This window comes from Sphaerodactylus townsendi, linkage group LG01, assembly GCF_021028975.2.
Source record: "Sphaerodactylus townsendi isolate TG3544 linkage group LG01, MPM_Stown_v2.3, whole genome shotgun sequence".
NCBI lineage: Eukaryota > Metazoa > Chordata > Lepidosauria > Squamata > Sphaerodactylidae > Sphaerodactylus > Sphaerodactylus townsendi.
Genome location: NC_059425.1, coordinates 26,843,582 through 26,861,249, shown reverse-complemented (window position 1 = coordinate 26,861,249; position 17,668 = coordinate 26,843,582). Strand labels below are relative to the sequence as shown.

At 43.7% G+C, this 17,668-nt stretch overlaps 1 protein-coding gene across 2 annotated transcripts; it reads right to left on the bottom strand.

The window, feature by feature from the left end:
• Positions 1-2,778: 2,778 nt before the first annotated feature.
• Positions 2,779-17,580, bottom strand: CCS (copper chaperone for superoxide dismutase). Of its 2 annotated transcripts, none has more exons than XM_048515208.1 (8): positions 17,437-17,580; positions 14,125-14,197; positions 13,200-13,337; positions 10,184-10,364; positions 10,020-10,080; positions 9,261-9,338; positions 8,882-8,985; positions 2,779-4,173 (listed from the first exon to the last, which is right to left on the bottom strand). In XM_048515208.1, exons 1-8 carry the CDS (start codon positions 17,476-17,478, stop codon positions 4,020-4,022), a joined length of 831 nt encoding a protein of 276 aa, XP_048371165.1. In that variant the 5' UTR covers positions 17,479-17,580; the 3' UTR covers positions 2,779-4,019. The 2 variants fall into 2 exon arrangements, with proteins under 2 accessions (XP_048371165.1, XP_048371174.1); XM_048515217.1 differs by lacking the exon at positions 17,437-17,580 and adding an exon at positions 16,686-17,398.
• Positions 17,581-17,668: the final 88 nt, after the last annotated feature.

The following is a 17,668-nucleotide window of genomic DNA, read 5'->3' as shown; positions in this document are numbered from 1 at the left end:
TCCGCGCTTTCCTCATACCCATAGCTCCTCGCTGCACGCATGCGCACTACTCTTCCTGCTTCTGGCCATGCAACAATTTTGTTTTTGTTGGAAGTTTAAAACAGCAGTTTTTCTAAACGCATTAAAATAAATGTTTAAATTCCCACCAGACTTAAAGGAGGTGATTTCTCTCATCTAAGGGAAACGGCTGGAGTTGGCTGAAGCCCCAGAAGGGAAGGCGGACGTGTTGGGGATGTATTGTGGAAAAGCAGATCTCCCTTGAAGAAAGGGATCTTGTTTATTCTATTCGCGCATTTCTTAATGTTTTAAAAACACCAACAGGCTCCAGTGCTTTCTCCTCCAAAACTAATCAACCCAATGCTAGCTTGGGAAATTACTAGAGATTTGAGAAAGGCATAGTGTTGTAAGGTCAGCAAGGACATGATGCCACAGAGTCCAATTTTTGAATGTACTGTTTTCTCACGGGGAACTGATCTTTGTAGTCTAGAGATCAGCTGCAATTCCAAGAGAATGCTAAACCCTACCTAGAAGTCAGCAGCAACCCTATTCTTAATCCACTCAGAGATGGGAAGTGTGTTTAGCAATTCCATAAAACGAAATACCATATTAGCAAGTAGCAAACAAACACACAAACAATAGCATTTACATCTATAGCATGTGAATGCTGACATCAAATTTCAGGCATTCGTAACCATGTTAAAGCCACAGAATGTTTAAAGACTGGTTAGGTGTAAGCTTCTCTAAGTAGGTAAGGAAACTGATGAACTTAAGGCATTTTCTTTCCTCACACATTAAGTGTTAACCTTTTGAACTGCATTAATTTGTAACTTTGTGTGGGTCTACTGTGAGAGACAGTGGAACAAGACAGTGAAAATGTGTTGTATTCCTATGTTGGATCCATTAAATATTGCATGATCTGACCTTATCAAAAGGTAAACATGGTCAGCCCTAGTTAGTACTTGGATGGAAGACCACTAAGTCCAGAGTTGCTACACAGAGGCAGGCGATGTCAAACCATCTGTTTGTCTCTTGCCTTTAAAACCCTACAGGATCACGATGTCAGCTGCATCTTGACGGCACTTTCCACCATATGTTACATGCTCCTCGCCTCTGAATTGTGCAAAGTTCAAAGGGTAGGCACATACCTGTGTTGGCTCATTTTGGAGACATAAAAGCTATTTGTGATATTTCCAAACATAGAGAGAACAGGTGGAGTTATAGGGACAACAAAATCCACCACCTCATATCATATTTAAGAGAGAATCTTGTACCCATATGGAACTTTAGCCAACTTACAGCAGCCTGTTTGATTCTCTGTATGTTCCTAAAATGAAACTGCATTTTCTTCACACAGACACTCTCTTGATCCCAGTGGACTCTCATCTGGAGAACCGGGTTTGATTCCCCCTTCCTCCCCATGAGCAATGGACTCATATCTGGTGAGACCAGCCTGACCTGTGGTGGCATGGAGGGTCTTTCTGCCCGGAATGCTACCGTCTGACCTGGAAGAACAGTGCGCTGAATGTAGGAGTCTGTTTGAATTCAGAAATTCCATATTGAGACTGTGTCTGACCTTTCAGGCAAGACTGCCTAAGTGACCTGCTCCTTCAACCTCATGCCTTGCAGGTACTCAGGTAACAGCATTTGAATATGAACAACAGCAACCTGGACAAACAGTTCTCTTTTGTCTGTATCTCTAAACCTACTCAAGGGTCTTCCTCTGACTCGCCCTTCTCATGACCATCTATATGGTAACCCCCATTAAGGGTAGTTACTTGTTTATTGTCTAACCAATCCCCCCTGCAAAACCCATCAAGATTATGGGTGGGCCATCAGGCCAATAGTCTAACACTCAAGACCATTGCCTTACCTGGAACAGCAAGAAAAATCCTTTGTTCAAGGATTTCCTTTGCCCCAAGACACGTTTTCGCCTATAAATGCACAGCCATTTCCTATTGAAGTAATGTCTACAATCACTGAAAAGCATTACCATTCCTTTCTCATGGGCTCTAGCTTCCCACAAGGTTGTAGGCCGAACCTGTAGGATAGATTTAGTCACATCCATGCATGGTGGGCTGCTGTGCAGAAAGGGGTTTTTTATAGATGCCCAGAATTCATGTATTGTCGTTGGCCAAAGTCCTGTAGCTAGTGGTGGCTGAACACAAGGGGGGATGTTGAAAGTTGTCAACGACTGCTTCTCTCTTTAGTAATGCAGCTTTTCCTGGAAACCGGTTGTTCAGGTAATTGCAGGGGAAAGTGCATTGCTCCAGCATCTATTCCACTGATACAGAGAGCAGCTGGAATACAGTTTTCCAATAAGCAGCAAATAAGTGTATTACACTATTTGCAAATCTGGGGGAGTACCACCCTAAGTGCACAAACCTAAAAAAAATGCACATCTGTATTCATCTTATCAGGACATATCATTATGTTCAGACACACCCACACAACTCAAGCACACTAGCTAGCTTCATCTGGCAAAAATCACAGTCTTTTTTGCAACCATTTTCTCTTTTGAGAAAAAAATGAGGCCTCTTCTTCCACATTCCATAGAAAGTAAGCCATGAAGACACCTAGTGTTGAGCTCAGGCACTCAAGACGTACACATAGACCAAGCAGGCTTGGGTCAGAGAATGTAATTATGCACAGTTGTAACTGTCAGCAGCCCTCCTGGATTAGAAGATGGGGCTCTGGAAAGACTCCACAATTTTTTCCTCACCAAAGACACCTACAGACACAGAACAAGAACCACCCAAAATTAACATGAGACTTGGAAGATGAGTGTAAGAATGTAAAATTTAATATCTGATTTAAGACAACAGGCTGAGAGAATGCACACCTGTGCATTCTGTCTGTCCAACACACAAAGCAACAGAGAGAATCCCTACTTCACAAATTCAAAAACATGATTGTATTAATCAACCAATCCAGAACATGTAACCTATTGCATTGCTGTCACTCATAATTTCTATCTTGGATGATGATTCCCTGCTTTGTCTATCAGTGTGCACTGACAGTGGGAGAAAGGTGATTAGTTGTCAGACTGCAAGTATATGGCCAAAGGAGTTTATAAAGGAAGCTTCATATGCAAGATCATTGAGGGTGATTCTCCTTCCCATCTTACAGGACACCCATCTGAGAATCCTACCACTGGGTGACAACAGAGAAAATAGTGTTCCAAAAAGAGAACTGTGTAAGCAAGTCTCAAACTAAGGCACTTTGGTACAATACTTGGCAATTAACATTATTTAAACATACCTATGACAGCACTAGTAAGCACTTAATTCATGTACCTGCCAGGGACACAAAGAGTACAAACAATTTTCCATAAAAGCAGGACAGCCACTGGTCACACATTTTCCTAGTTCAAAAGCCAGGTTAAACTGATGGGGCGTTCCTTTACAGCAAAAGTCATTTTTGACTTTCCAAGGTGCTAACTCCTCCCTGGCTAAGCGATGAAGCTTTAATGTTTCATGACCAGCAGTTATACAACAGGCTAAGCTTCTGCCTTTACTGCACTTCCTTATTGCTGCACCTACTAGTAATTGATTTCTGCTTGCCACAGTCAATCAGGAGGAGCAAGAACCACCCTCTAACTGATGTGTAAGAGGTCCAAGACAAGGAGGGAGGCTCAGGGAAAGATAGTTGCACAGTAAGAGCAGGAAAAAAAGCATTCTCAAACAGGGCAAGGTCAAAACAATATGAGCATGAGAGCTCTACCCAGAGGGCAATTGCCCTTCATGGAATGTTTCTTGATAGAGCAAAGTTCACAAGGCCATGCATGGAGTTGCTCTGCAATCACTTCCACTTGTAAATGAAGCTGGCCAATCAAAAATATATGCATCCCACCCATGCCACTGCAAGGGGAAGACTGCTGTCCAGGTTTCTAGACCCAGCTGGTATTGGTAAGAGCAGGAAACCAGCCATAGTCAACCCCATTAACACCAGAGCCCCAAAGAATCCAAGGGCAAACAGACAGACAATCTACAGTAGAGGTGGTGCAGGCTGAGCCAGATAACTTAAAGATGAGGAGCTGGCAGGCTGGCAGCCTTCCTGCCTTGCCCAGGTATGTGCCGCTCCCGTTCTTCCCACAGCGTCACTCCATCACAAGTACATATTTTCTTGGGATTCTGGAAGAGGCCAGCAGAGCGGGCAATGATTCCACAGGCCACTCTGAAAGCAAAGAAACAGAGGGTTGGGTAAGGTTGGAAAGGGCTGAGCGAGGGTGGTACACGTTCTGCATGTTTCTAGTGCAGAATTTAGAACTTTTTTTTAAAGCAAGGTTTTAGTCTTTATTGCTGCAGAGAGAGAAAGCTGAATGTGTGGGCAATGCCGACTAAGGCCTCAGGAGGACAAGAACCGAATAGGAATTCCAAGGGCTGAAAATTCTATTCCACATGGAGAGCTTTGCCCTTCTCGACAGATAGAAGCAGCAGAAAAATCTAAGCAAAATAAGTCAACAGGAATAATTTTGGGCTTTTTTTGTTGCAGCTTTTGGATTTCAAGCACAAAGTGAAAATAAACAAGAGTCCAGGGGCAACTTAAACACTAACAAGACAAAGTCTTCACAGGGCCAGCTTATTTTCACTACAACAGACTAAAACAGATATCCCTGTGAAACTATTGAGTACAATGTTTGAATCCACACAGAGGCCCGCACATGCAAAATAATGCGTTTTTCAAACCACTTTCACAACTGTTTGCAAGTGGATTTTGCTATTCTGCACAGCTTCAAAGAGCACTGAAAGCAGTTTGAAAGTGTATTATTCTGCATGTGCGGAATGAGCCAGAGATTTATTTTATGCTTGTGTGTGTGCTGATTGCCTTCAAGTTCCTTCCAACTTAAGGCGACTCAATAAATGAATGACCTTGCCAACGGAGGGTCTTGGCTTCCTTTATGGAGTCAATCCATCTCATGGATTGGGTCTTCCTCTTTTCCTTCTTCCTTTAACCTTTCCTAGCATTATTGTCTTTTCACCTGAAAGTGTCCGGTACTTCATTCTCATATTGATTTTTCTAATAAAACACTAAGGCAATAAATGGATTATTAAGAGGGTTAGGACGTTAGACAGGAAAATAAGTGGGATAGGTAAGATGGGGGAAAGGCTTGAAGTAATTATAAATGTAGAAATTATTGACTTGAGGTAATGTGCAGCTTGCAGCAATCAGAATGAAGAAAGAGAAAGAATATATGTTTTGATGTCTCATTTCAGTGGTGTACACACTAATCTAATTTAAAAGAAAAACAAAAAAATGAATAAATAGTAAGAAAAGCTGGTATAAGGTTATTAGTAATCCAGAAAGTTTACAAATAAGGTAAAAGCAAGATGAGAACCAGTTAGATTCTTTATCTATCTATAAAATGTCACTATGTGGGCTATCGAGTTTTCTTTTGGGGGAATTAAGATTGTCTTTTCATAATGAGATCCAAGCACAACAGCCTCTGTTTAGTCATTTTAGCTTCTTAGGAAAGCTGAGGCTTGACTTGATCTAAGATCTACTGATCTGTCTCTTTGGTGGTTCCCAGTATCTGTAAAACTCTCCTTCAGCACCACGTTTCAAAGGAATCAGCTCTCTGCCTGTCAAGATTTCTTCACTGTCCAACTTTCACATCTACATATAGTCAGGGGCGTACCTAGGCAAACTGGCGCCCGGGGACAAAACCTGAGTTTGGCGCCCCACCCCCACCCCCCGGTCCAGCGTATGGGGGGCCACCCTCCCCCACCATGACCAAACAATGATTTTTTGTACCAGCTCACAAAACACTTCCCACTCCCATCAAAACATACATGGCTCTCTCCACACCAACTCTTTTCCTAATTTCCTAATCACAAAAACCCTATGAGGTAGGTTGTTAGCCTGAGAAACAACTCCAAGCCAGTGCAAGTAAAGCATGTAAATCTCTCACAAATCACCCCCAGCAAAACATTTACCAAACAAATGTCAGCATCATCTCTCCAGTGGAATCCACCCCCAAACAGCATCACTTTCAATGGTGTTTAAACTAGGGAGCTCAGATTCTTCTTTTAAATCTACCTTAAAGGGAGAATCTGGGGTCCCCTGTTAAAACAAAATTGAAAGTGATGCTGTTTGGGGGTGGATTCTCCCACCCCTGGAAACAGCATCACTTTTGAGGGGGCTGTTGAGGATTCAGATGAAAACAAAATAGCAGATTCGGCTTTGGAATCTGGGCAAATTTAGCAACATCTCGACAAAAAAAAATTGTCCGATTATGTCCTGCCCAAATATGAACAAATGCGAATGCAATGTATTTGGGTTTGGGGGGGTATTTTTGGTAGTTTTTTTTCGGCCTGCAGGAGCACACATTTTTAAAGCTAGCTGGCAACTGAAGGATTCTTTCAGAGGGCATCATCTAGAGACGTTGTCTCCCTGATGATACCCAATCCCGAAGTTTTAAGGGCGCATGCGTTTGTTCAGGGATGCAGCAAAAGTTAAGTGGATCACCCAAATGGAATGTCCCCCATCCCTCACATTGTTTTCAATGGAGCTACCGTGATATACTGCAAGCAGATAAGCTCGAATTCACAAGATATAAATCGAGGCACCTAATTTTACCACAAAAAACTGGGAAAACTTTATTGACTCTCCGCGTATAAGTCGAGGGTGGGAAATGCAGCAGCTGCTGGTAAATTTCAAAAATAAAAATAGATGCCAATAAAATTACATCAATTTGAGGCATACTAGTAGGTTAAATGTTTTTGAATATTTATTTCAGTTAAGAAAACAGTAAACTGGCTCTTGTAAGTGGGAAAAAGAGGGTCAACAAGAGCAACATGGTCTCTTGCAACAATAACTTTAAAAAAGTACAAAAACCTTATAGCTCTAACCAGCAACCAAGCTAAAACACAAGAGTTAAAATCCTCCAAAACTGGATTCCCTCATCATCATCTGTATGTCCAAATGTAACCCAACTTAGATTTTAAGAGGGATATTATCAGAAAATGGAAAATCTACTATTAGCTTCCATTGTAAATAATGGGATGGGGCATCCCTTTTGGGGGGTCAATAACTTTGGATCCCCTGACCCAAACTTCACCAAACCCTCAAGCTGGAAGATCATAGAAGAGTTTCTCCTGTGATTTATAGATTCTAAGCCATGCCTGACAGCTGGTTCAGAGGGTCCAAAGCCATGGACTCCTCAAAAGGGTGGTGGTAGCCCCATCTACTAATAGCTCCCATTAAAAAAACAATGGGGGAATGGGGGCATCTCCTCATTTGGGGGGTCCATAACTTTGGGACCCCTTGAACCAAATCCTCACCAAACTTGGCTGGTATCATCAGGAGTGTCTTCTGAGGGGTACCCTGTACTTTTGGTGTCGCTTAGCAAGTAAAAACTACTCCCCCTGCTGGTCGGGCAAAGTAAAAACACAATAAAAAATTTATGACCCGCATATAAGTCGGAGGGGCGGAGCTTTTTCAGCATTAAAAAATGTGCTGGAAAAATCTCGGAACTTATACAGCTGAGTATATAATGGTAACTTTGAGATGGGGGGCTACCCAGCCAGAGACCATAACTTTGGTCCCCTAAACATGTAACTTCAACCCAAACTTGGGTGGAACTTCATAAGACATAGTTACCAGATGATACCCCTGGAAATTCCCTTGGTGTCACTAGCTTTAAAAATACATCCCTTCCAGGCACCCCAAGAATTTGGCTCAAGATTCTTTTGTTTTTAGCAGTGACTGCTCCATTAGTAGCTAACGAGGAATTTCTGAGGCAGCCTGCACATTTTTTTTTTTGGAAGTGATAGAGGCGCCAGACTTTCTGGCAAGGTGGCTCCAAGAGGTCTTGAGCACAGGCATCCAAGCTTGGTGAGCTTGCTTCCTGGAGTGGGTGGGGGTTGGGAGAGTTCTTGAGAGAACTCAGCCCACAGGCTTTCATGTGCAGGAGCTGGGAAACAAAATAGAGCCTCTTTGGGGCCCAGTATAAATTGAACCCCTAGAAGCAAAAAAGTCTCCAAACCTGGATACTATTACCAGGAGGGTCCTCCTCCTCCTGAGCCAACAAATTCCCTGATAGTCTGGTGCCTCTATCTTCAAAAAAAATGTGCAGCCTGTCTACACACTTCCAGAAATTCCCCCCATTGGCTACAATGGGATGCAAAGTCACTGCAAAACAAAGAATCTTGGGCAAATTTCTTGGGGTGCCTGGAAGGGGTGTATTTTTAAAGCTAGTGACACCAAATTTTCAAGGTATCATCTGGTAACTATTCTTATGATGCCACCCAGGTTTGGTGAAGTTATGTTCAGGGGGACCAAAGTTATGGTCCCTCAAATGGGTAGCCCCCATCTCAGTTAGCTCCCATTGAAAACAATGGGGATGGGGGCACCCCCTTTGGGGGTCCATAACTTTGCTGCCCCTGAACCAAACATCATTTGGGTGGTATCATCAGGACAGTCTCTAGATGATACCCTGAAATTTTGGTGCCACCAGCCTTAAAAATGCGCCCCCTGCAGGCCGGAACATGAAAAAACACTTTAAAATTTTAAAAACACACAAACGACCCTGAAATGTTGGCGCCCCACCCCCACGTGACCAAATGGGGGGCGCCCGGGGACATAGGGTACCCCCTGTCCCTAGGCAGGAACGCCACTGCACATAGTAATGGGGAATAATTTTATGCTTGAACTGGAGACAGAGCTATCCTCCAAATACACATAACCTACCCACACTTAAGTTCTCAAAGCTTGCTCCCATTGTGAGTGGGGATCAGCCTCCTTCTTTTCACCCTCTTCCTCTCTCCAGTGGCTCCTAACCCTTCCAGCCCCCAGCCCCCCCCCCCCCGGCATACTTTAACACTTTGTAGCTTGTAAGTCACAAGTACAACACCTGGTCCCAGTCTACATCTTCAATTCTTACCTTGTGCCTGAATTTCCTGTGACTTTTGAGTCCAGATGGTTTCCTCGGCCCAAATCATCCTCTTCTGCATCTACCACCAAGGAGCGCCCAATGATGTCATAAACCTAACAGGGAAGAATAGCAACAACTGATATTCACTTTGTGTCAACTGCAGTTCATCCCAGTTGAGCTGGTAGTAAGCAAATGACCAGCCCAATGGAGCACAAAACAATTTGGCCGTGGAATTTTGGAATTGGTGAAAGGGGCAAACTACTTGTGATATTTAAATTATGCAAAATATAAGGTAGGCTAAGCAGACACATCATGAGCATATCATTGCTCTACAAGGCCTTTGCTGAAACCATTTATCAGATGGCTCGTTGACTCCAGATGGCTTCACCTTCAATCGGTTGTCTTCCATTCGGAAAGAAGCCCTTCCATCATCAGTAGTCAAGATATTCCCAAGATCCCCAGCATGCTAGAAGACAAGGACATAAGATTTGTCATGCTGCATCAGACCAATCTAGTTCAGTATCCCATTTCCCGCAGTGGCTAGCCAGAGAAGCCAAAAGCAAGGCCCACAGCCAACAGTTATTGCCAGTTGACTGCTCCCCAGTGACTGTCAATCACTAGCACTGTGTCTCTGAAGCCACAGGCCCCTTTCAGTTATACTAGCTAATAGCCAACAGCAGACCTGTCTTCCACAACTGTGCCCAACCTCTTTTTAAATTTGTCTAGGCCTGTGAAGGCCACAACCACAGCTCCTGGAACTGAGGCCTACAACCACACTTTGTATACAGTACTTCCTATTGCTCATTTTGCAGGTACTGCCAAATTTGTATGGTGGCCCCAAGTTCTAGTATGATGTGAAAGGGAGAAAATGGTCTAGCCACTGTCTCTACACAATGGATAATTATGTAGACTTCTATTATGTCACTCCTCATTCACCATTTTTCCCTACACTAAAAAGCCCCAAAGGCTTTAGACAGGCCTCATAGGGCAGGCACTCCAGCCCCATGATCGTTTGGTAGAGCTTTTCAGCACTCTCCCCATATCCTTGTTGAGATACAACAACCAGATCTGTGCATAGCATTGCAAGTGGGGCCACACCAGGGACCTGCAGAAGGGCATGTCTACATGCGGAGATGCAGCAACTTACCCTGTGCAAGTCCTGTGGGCCCCCGTGGCATTCCCCATCAGGGTTGAAGTGGTCCCCACAGCTGTGTTGTGCAGAAGCAAAATTGGGGGTTTCAATACTCAGAAAAATTAAGGTCTCCCAGCCATTGCCCTCTATCCAAAAGAATGGCAGACAGTTCTTCTCACCTGTCACAGGAATCGCTGATGTCCCCAAACTCATGAACATGGAGGCCATGGAGGCCTGGCACCAGACCATCAATAGTGCCATCAATGAGGCACTTCTCCGGGGAGACCTGTAAGAACCTCACCACACCCTGCACTGATCCAGGGCCAGCTATCATAGCCACTGCTGCACTGCCAAATGGTTCTACAAGGGAATAAAAAAACCAAAAGGGCATACTTTTTCATCTAGAGGCTACTGGTAGTTTCTTGCCTACAGGCCAAACAGCTGAAAATAACAAAAGTCATTTTTCTCACGGAGAACTGAAGGTAAGAAAATCTACTCACCTGCTGAGGGAAAATCAGCATGATTTCTGTAAAGAAAAGACCTGCCTCACCAACCTTTTGGAGTTTTGGAGAAATTGAACAAGTATGTAGATAATGGTGACCCAGGAGACATTATAATACTTTCAAAAGTATATAGTTTTGACAAGGTACCTCACCAAAAAGTCCAGAGGAAACTCAGCAGTAATGGGATAAGAGGACAAACTCCTTTATAGATTAAAATTTGGTTAAATGACAGGAAGCTAACAATAAGAATAAATGGACAGTTCTCACAATGGAAGGAAGTATAGGGTTGAACTGTACAAAATGTTCTTATAAACTTGCTTGGGTAAATTATTAGGAACTGTGGTTTATACTGCTGTGCGTAACAAATTGCAAGTAGGATCCTATTTATGTAATTTATGTCTCATGCGAATACTTCTGCTATGCTTCAATTATTTCTGGTGGTTCCAGACTTCTAAAAGGCTAATTCATTGGTTACTGAATAACTTATAACGTATTTTTATGGTACTGACTCACTATGCGCAATCTGCCGTGAGTCCCTGTGACAAGGGCAAACTATAAATGAGGGCTGTCTATAAGACCCATAAATAATTAAAAAAAATAAACCAACCAATAACGTAAGGAAATAAATGTGGCGCTTCCCCTCCCTGCGCAGGGCCCTTGGGCAATGGAACCTTCCCTCCCTCCCTGTCCTGGGGGTTGTCCTCCGCAGAGATGTTCTTTTCCAATTGGCCCAAGGGGCCAAGAAACAATTTAGCCCACAGGGTGCCTGGTGCTGAAGGCTGCCCCTTCTGGCTTTTCTAGCTGTCTCTTCCCTAAACCCCCCCCATGGCGTGTCAGCTGCTCCAGCCCCGCAACCAAGCGAGTTGGCCTACTACCAACGGCCGGGTTGGCTTTCATAGACAGCTGATCGCAAGCCACACCCAGCGTTGGGCTCCTCCCACTGGACGGTGCAAAGCGCTAACTGTGTTGCCTTCCGACGGGAGGTGGTGGCCCTTGGCACATTCCTCCCAACGCACCCTCCTCTACGAGCTGTCTGGCTCTCAATTCCACCACTCCTGACACCCTCCCATCGCCACCCTGCTGCAGCGGCAGCTCCTGAGCTTCCCTTTGCTCTCCCTTAAACTCTTCCTTGCTGACCTTGCAAAACCTTCCCCGCTGCCCAGTTGCAGCCGGGCCCCTGCTGAGCTGATCGGGTTTAGCTAAGGCCCGGCGCGTCCGTCGAGCTAATGGAGCTTCAGTGATGTTCTGGAAAGCATTACTCGCTACCGAAACTTCGACTAAGCGCATTCTGCGCTGGTCCTGAGGAACCCCCCTGCCCAGCCGATCTCAGGATCACCAGCTTCAGTCCGGGCGCGGGGACGGCTACTATCGCTCCGCCCGCGCCCGGACAATAAAATAAAGTAAGCAGTGGGATTCTACAAGGATCAGCACTGGGCCTGGTACTATTTAATTTGTTCACAAATTATGTGGAACGAGAGGCGAGTAGTGTAGTGGCCAAATCTATAGATGGCAGAAAAGTATTCAGAACGTTGAAAACCAAGGATGACTGTGGAGAGCTCCACGCATTTGGAGGCATGGGCAAAAATGTGGCAAATTAAGTTCAGTGTTGGTAAGTGAAAGGTGATGCACACTGGGACAAAAAAAAATCACAACTTCAAATATAGGCTAATAGGGTCAGAATTTGCTGAGCCCATGGGGCGTGGTAGTAGATAGCTCAACGAAAGTGCCAACCCAGTGTGCTGCAGCAGTGAAAAACCCAAACTCTGTGTTGGGAAAGGGATTGAAAATAAAAAAGGCAATATTCTAATGCCCCTGTGTAGACCTATGGTGTGGCCCCATTTGGAATGCTGCACACAGTCATTATATCTCAAAAAGGTTATTGCAGAGCTGGAAAAAGTACAGAAGAGGGAAACCGAGATGATTAGAGGGTTGGAGCAGCTTAGGCTGAAGAGTTTGGGGCTTTTCAGTTTACAAAAAGAGATGACTAAGAGGGCATGATAGAGGTTTATAAAATTGCACATGGGGTGGAAAGAGGAGGCACATTTTTCTCTCTCGCCCAAAATACTAGAACTTGAGGGCGCCCAATGAAGCTGATGGGCAGTAGATCCATGATAAACAAAGAAAGAAAGAAAGAATTCTTTACGAAGAATGATTAAAATGTGGAATTCACTGCCAGAGGATGTAGTGATGGCTGCAGGCATAGGCAGCTTTAAAAGGTGATTAGATAGATTTATGGAGAGGTCTATCAGTGGCTACCAGCCATGGTGATTAAAGAGAACCTCCACAGTCAAAGGCAGTCAAGTTCTGAATCCCCATGCCAAAAAGAAACATTGGGGAAGGCCACAGCCTTAGTGTTCTGTTGCTCGGCATCCAGAGGAACTGGTTGGCCATCGAGTGAGACAGGAGGCTGGACCAGATGGACCACTGCTCCGATCTGGTAGGGTTCTTCTTATCTTTTTAAAGCAGGAATTGGACTAGAACCCAGAACTGCCAGAAATGCATCTAACGCTCAAGATGTGGTTATTGTCTGTAATAACATGTTTGTTTATACTAATCATTAATCTCCAACAGATCTAAAGACAGGTCTTTTTAGAAGGGCAAAGCCACAATAGTTGAAAACTACCTTAAACGCAAGTTTCTTGAGAAAGGGAGCTAATGTTGAGGAGAGAAGATGAGGCAGGCCAGGACTTACGTGGCAGGGTGCCTCCCATTCCTTTTAGTACTGCCTTGCGCCCAGTGCTTTCCAAAAGGCTATGCACTTTCTCAGATTGGAGACTGGTCTGAAGCAGCACACTTTGTGACTCTAGATTGACATCGAGCACCTGGATGTCTGGAGGGAAATGAAGACAAAGAGAGAGATGCACACTAGCATAATAGATATGCACACTAGCATAATAGATCAACACTGCTGTATTGAACCGTACACAATTAAATTAACCACCACCACCACCCTGGGTCCTACTTATGGCTCAGCCACCAACTTTTTCATGTCGGTATTACCAAGTTTTTAAAAAGCAGACAGAACTGAGAAAACAACAGTAACTAAGTGCATCAGGGAAATGTGTTGGGGTGAGGTAGAAGTTGGGTTGAAGAGACCCAATACAGACACCAGGTTCCCTACAGAAAAAGAGGGTGAGAGCGATGCATGAGACCACAAACAGTACAGAACAGCAAAGAGGGAGAAAGATAGGCAGGGTTAAAATGCACAGATTGGAACATTTGCAAACAGTGTGTTAACCAACAGAACATCCTTCCACAAAGGTCAGTTGCTCCAGGATATGTCTGTGGGTGGACAGAAAGGAGTCTTCTGCAACAGAAAGGCTACTATTTTGCTACCGATCACTCTCTTATCATATTCCCAATTGTGAAAGTTCTGGGGCACCTGCCCAACTTCTCTCTGTAAACAAGGCGAAGATGCAATAACATACCTGTTCCTACAAGGTCTTTTTAAAAGTTCCAACTTCCTGTGCATTTTCAGGTTGAGCATCAGATTTATCAGATAAGCAGTTGGAAAATGTCATCTCTTCCATGTACAGGGGTGGGGTTCAGGAAAGAAAGCAGGGAATGTCTGCTGCACGAATGGAGCTCAGAAGAGCAGCCCCAGCCGTTCACATTACCTGGTACTTCCTGCAGAGCTGCCTGAACAGCCTCCACACAATTCTGGCAGCTCATCTCAACAGCAAACTCCAGCTGCATAAAAGAGAAGCAGCACTTGAGGCCAAAGTTACTGGAGACAGGCAGTTTATACAAAAAGCTAAATATCACAACTGACTGAAACGTGCATAGAACAACACCTCCAACTCCCAGACTCCATTCAAAGAGGTCTACCAAGAAACAGCGCTAAAACAAAAAATGGCTTTCTACTCGTGGAAAAAAACAAACAAAACTGGGTTGGATCCTGCAGAGGTACTTTAATAATGGCAGTGCCCTCCCCGGTTCAAGAAACATTCTCCTTATGCCAAAGGGAGAGTCCTGCCTGAAGGCATTGCTTCCAGAGGAACAGATTGGTTGGATCTGACCCCTCTAGTTCCTTGGAGCATGGGCTAGGGACCAACAGAAGGGGCAACTCTAAAGATATCTAGCGCAGATGTGTCACTGTACCTATGCTTGCCTAGTCAATAGAGCTACAGCAGGACTCCACATTCAGATCTCTGGTAATCAAGTGCCACTATCATACCGAATCACGTTTGTCCTCATGCCCAATTTGTGAGTTCGCTTGGAATCATAACTGAATACCCAAAGATCTAGATGGATCTTTTGGTCCACTCAAGCAGATCTTTGTTTATTTTTATAGCACAAGGATTCAGCCCAATCTGTTTACTTCTATGTCTCTTAAGTATGTACACTGCATAGTTTCCCAAATCACAGGAAAAGCTCTTAACTAAGAGCAGCCACATTAAAAATTAAATTGGGATGAAGATCAAGCGAACAAAGAGACTTTCTCAATTAATCTGTAATCATGGAACTTGCTTCTTTCCCTGGAGTTTTGCTATATTTCCAACTGAAAATTATTTTTTTTATTACAAGAAGCACCTAGGATCTGGGGTAGGCTATGTGGGAGGCACCAGGAGAGCCATTTAAAAGATCATGAATTGGGAAAATAAATTATCCACCCTATTATTGCCTGTAGCCCAGATACTAAATACCCAATCTTCACATTCCACCTTTCCCTAAAAATTCTGTTTCATCTGATTTCATCCAGATGAAGATCCCATATTCAGTGGTTTGTGAGATTCCCCACTCCAGTCTCCCATAGAAAAGCTGATGCACATGGCGCTGTTGTGAAACAAGATGATAAAATCCCATGATTTTTGAAAGTAGTAAAAATGGATTTCTTTTTAAAAGATCAGCTCCATTAGAAATCACCTGGTTTAAGATTAAATATCGTTTTAAGAACACTAATACAAACCTTAAAGCCTGCATGTCATCTCTTAAACGTTACCCTTTATCAAAAATTAGTTAAGTGTCCTTTGCTACGATATAAACACACGCAAACAACTACAGAACATAGGAAGTCCTGCTTTTTAAAAAATAAATCATTTTTATTGAATTTAGAAAAGATAAAACAGATATTAACATAAGTGAAAAAAGAAAATCAGAGAAACAAAAGGATAAGCATATAAAAAAGAAATACATATATTTGTCTTTACAACTAGCCAAGTCTTATTTCAAGCATACTACACAAGTTTAGACTACAAGAGTAGAATTATGGAAATATAAAAAGTAGAAGAACAACATATAAGATAATTTGTAAAATAGGAGGAGGAAACCGGAACAGAAAAGAATGTAGAGAGAGAGAGAAAAGAAAAAATGGGGAAAGAAAAAAAATGAAACAGTGAGAAAAAGAAGTCCTGCTTGATCAGCCAGTGGTCCACCTAGTCCTACATCTTGTCTCACACAATGGCTAACCTATTACTCTGAAAGGTGAATAAACAGGGCATAAAGCTTAAGGCCTTTCCACAATGTTGCCTCCTGCCCCGGTATTCAGAAGTTTTTTGCCTCTGAATGTGAAGGTTCTCTTTAGCTATCATGCTAATAGCCACTGACGACTTCTGAGAAATAGAGCATTACAAATATGATACACTGTGGTAATGAACAGATTCAATTTTGCAACTCCATTCTGCTAATGGGAGTTCCAGGGAAAGGCTCCTACTACTGGGGTGGAATGACACAGCTGAATGGTTGATAAATATTCATAGGGTTGGATCCTGAAGAACCAAACAACATGGTCACTTCCTACTTTCCAGCTCATGAAGAAACATGTCTTAGCCAGTAATTATAAGCCTTTATTTCTACACAGTTCTGGCCATTTAGCCTGAAGAAATCAATATTGATTGAAGGATACCTATACATGTGGTAGATGGTGATCCTCATCTTCAAATAAACAGCTTGCAAATGTGCAGACAACCAAAGAGAACTATATATTTATTCATGGTATTTCATATCTGGCTCCCTTGTTTAAGCAGATACAGTTCTACCACAGATGGATGTCAGTTGCATAACTACAAGTTGCATAACTACATAACTACAAGTTGCATAACTACAAGTTTTGCATTGCACACCTCAGCAGTGTGAAACAAAACATTCAGAAGCAAACCATTATGCATTAATAAGAACCAGATGTTCCTCGTGATAAAGGAATACAATAGAGCAATTCTGTTAAATACCACAACCATACCTGGGTTACAAGCCAACCATGCACAACTCAGAATGCTCCAAGATAAATGCAGCCCACCAAATGGGAATGAAGGTCTACCAGGTGCCTGACAATATCCCAGTTTTGTGGTCTCAGATGGGCAACCATACCGAGTCACCAAACCTGTCCTCCATTATTTGTCCTGAGCCGAGGCTGGCAATCCAATGCCTGCTCATCCCTTGCTGTAGGTATTCAGCACCGATAAGAAAACTCTATGGTCACCACAGCTCCCTTTTTTCCTCCACTGATCTCAACACGCTCATAGTCGCCTTTCTCCACTTCTCAGTCCACCTCCACCCCAGCACTCCCAACCTACAACATCTCCCTTCCTCTTCCACCTCATGAACCTGGAATGGGAAAATGGCATCGTTGTTTTCTGCAACAGTACTGAAAGGAACAAGCCCCGCTTGGTCCAATCCCTCATCCACCTACAGCCTTTCCCCTCGATCGCACTGCATTAGACTCTCTCCCCGTTTCCTCACCAACAGGAAAGACAACTTTTTCCTGAGGTTTCTGCTCATTCGTTTATTTTTTTTTGTCGTTCGCGTGGTTTTAACAGCTGCTCAGCGGAAATTCAACAGTAACTCCCTAACACATCAGGGCATCTGAATTGCTGCCTGCTGTGCATCTGCCAGGAAGTCCAGTAGCCTATGCCCAGGGGGTGAAATAAGTTACAGCTGTAGTGCCCTCCATAGTGATGGTGGTGTGCGAGGGGAGGAATGTCTCTTCTCACCCGACAGCTGATATCGCCACCCACTCCAGTAGCAGCCTCCATTTCGTGACACCTTTCTTTTGCTAATGGGAAACGTTACCCGCCCGAACGTATTTGAACGTGACACAGAGAGATCCGCATGTCGGAAATCCGGTCTGAATAACGATTGTGCTTGGCCTGTCTCTATGGTATTATCCCTCCAGTAGGCGGGCTGATGACGTCTAGTCCCTCTCTTCGTAGACGGAGCTGGGGA

What these genes read in the sequence shown, in the direction of transcription:
- CCS (XM_048515208.1), bottom strand. Translation starts at nt 17,478, where the DNA reads ATGGAGGCTGCTACTGGAGTGGGTGGCGATATCAGCTGTCGG. An exon ending in ATCAGCGATTCCTGTGACAG is followed by an intron (nt 10,081 to 10,183) that starts GTGAGAAGAACT and finishes TGCACAACACAG; the next exon opens with CTGTGGGGACCACTTCAACC. An exon ending in GCCCACAGGACTTGCACAGG is followed by an intron (nt 9,339 to 10,019) that starts GTAAGTTGCTGC and finishes CTTGTCTTCTAG; the next exon opens with CATGCTGGGGATCTTGGGAA.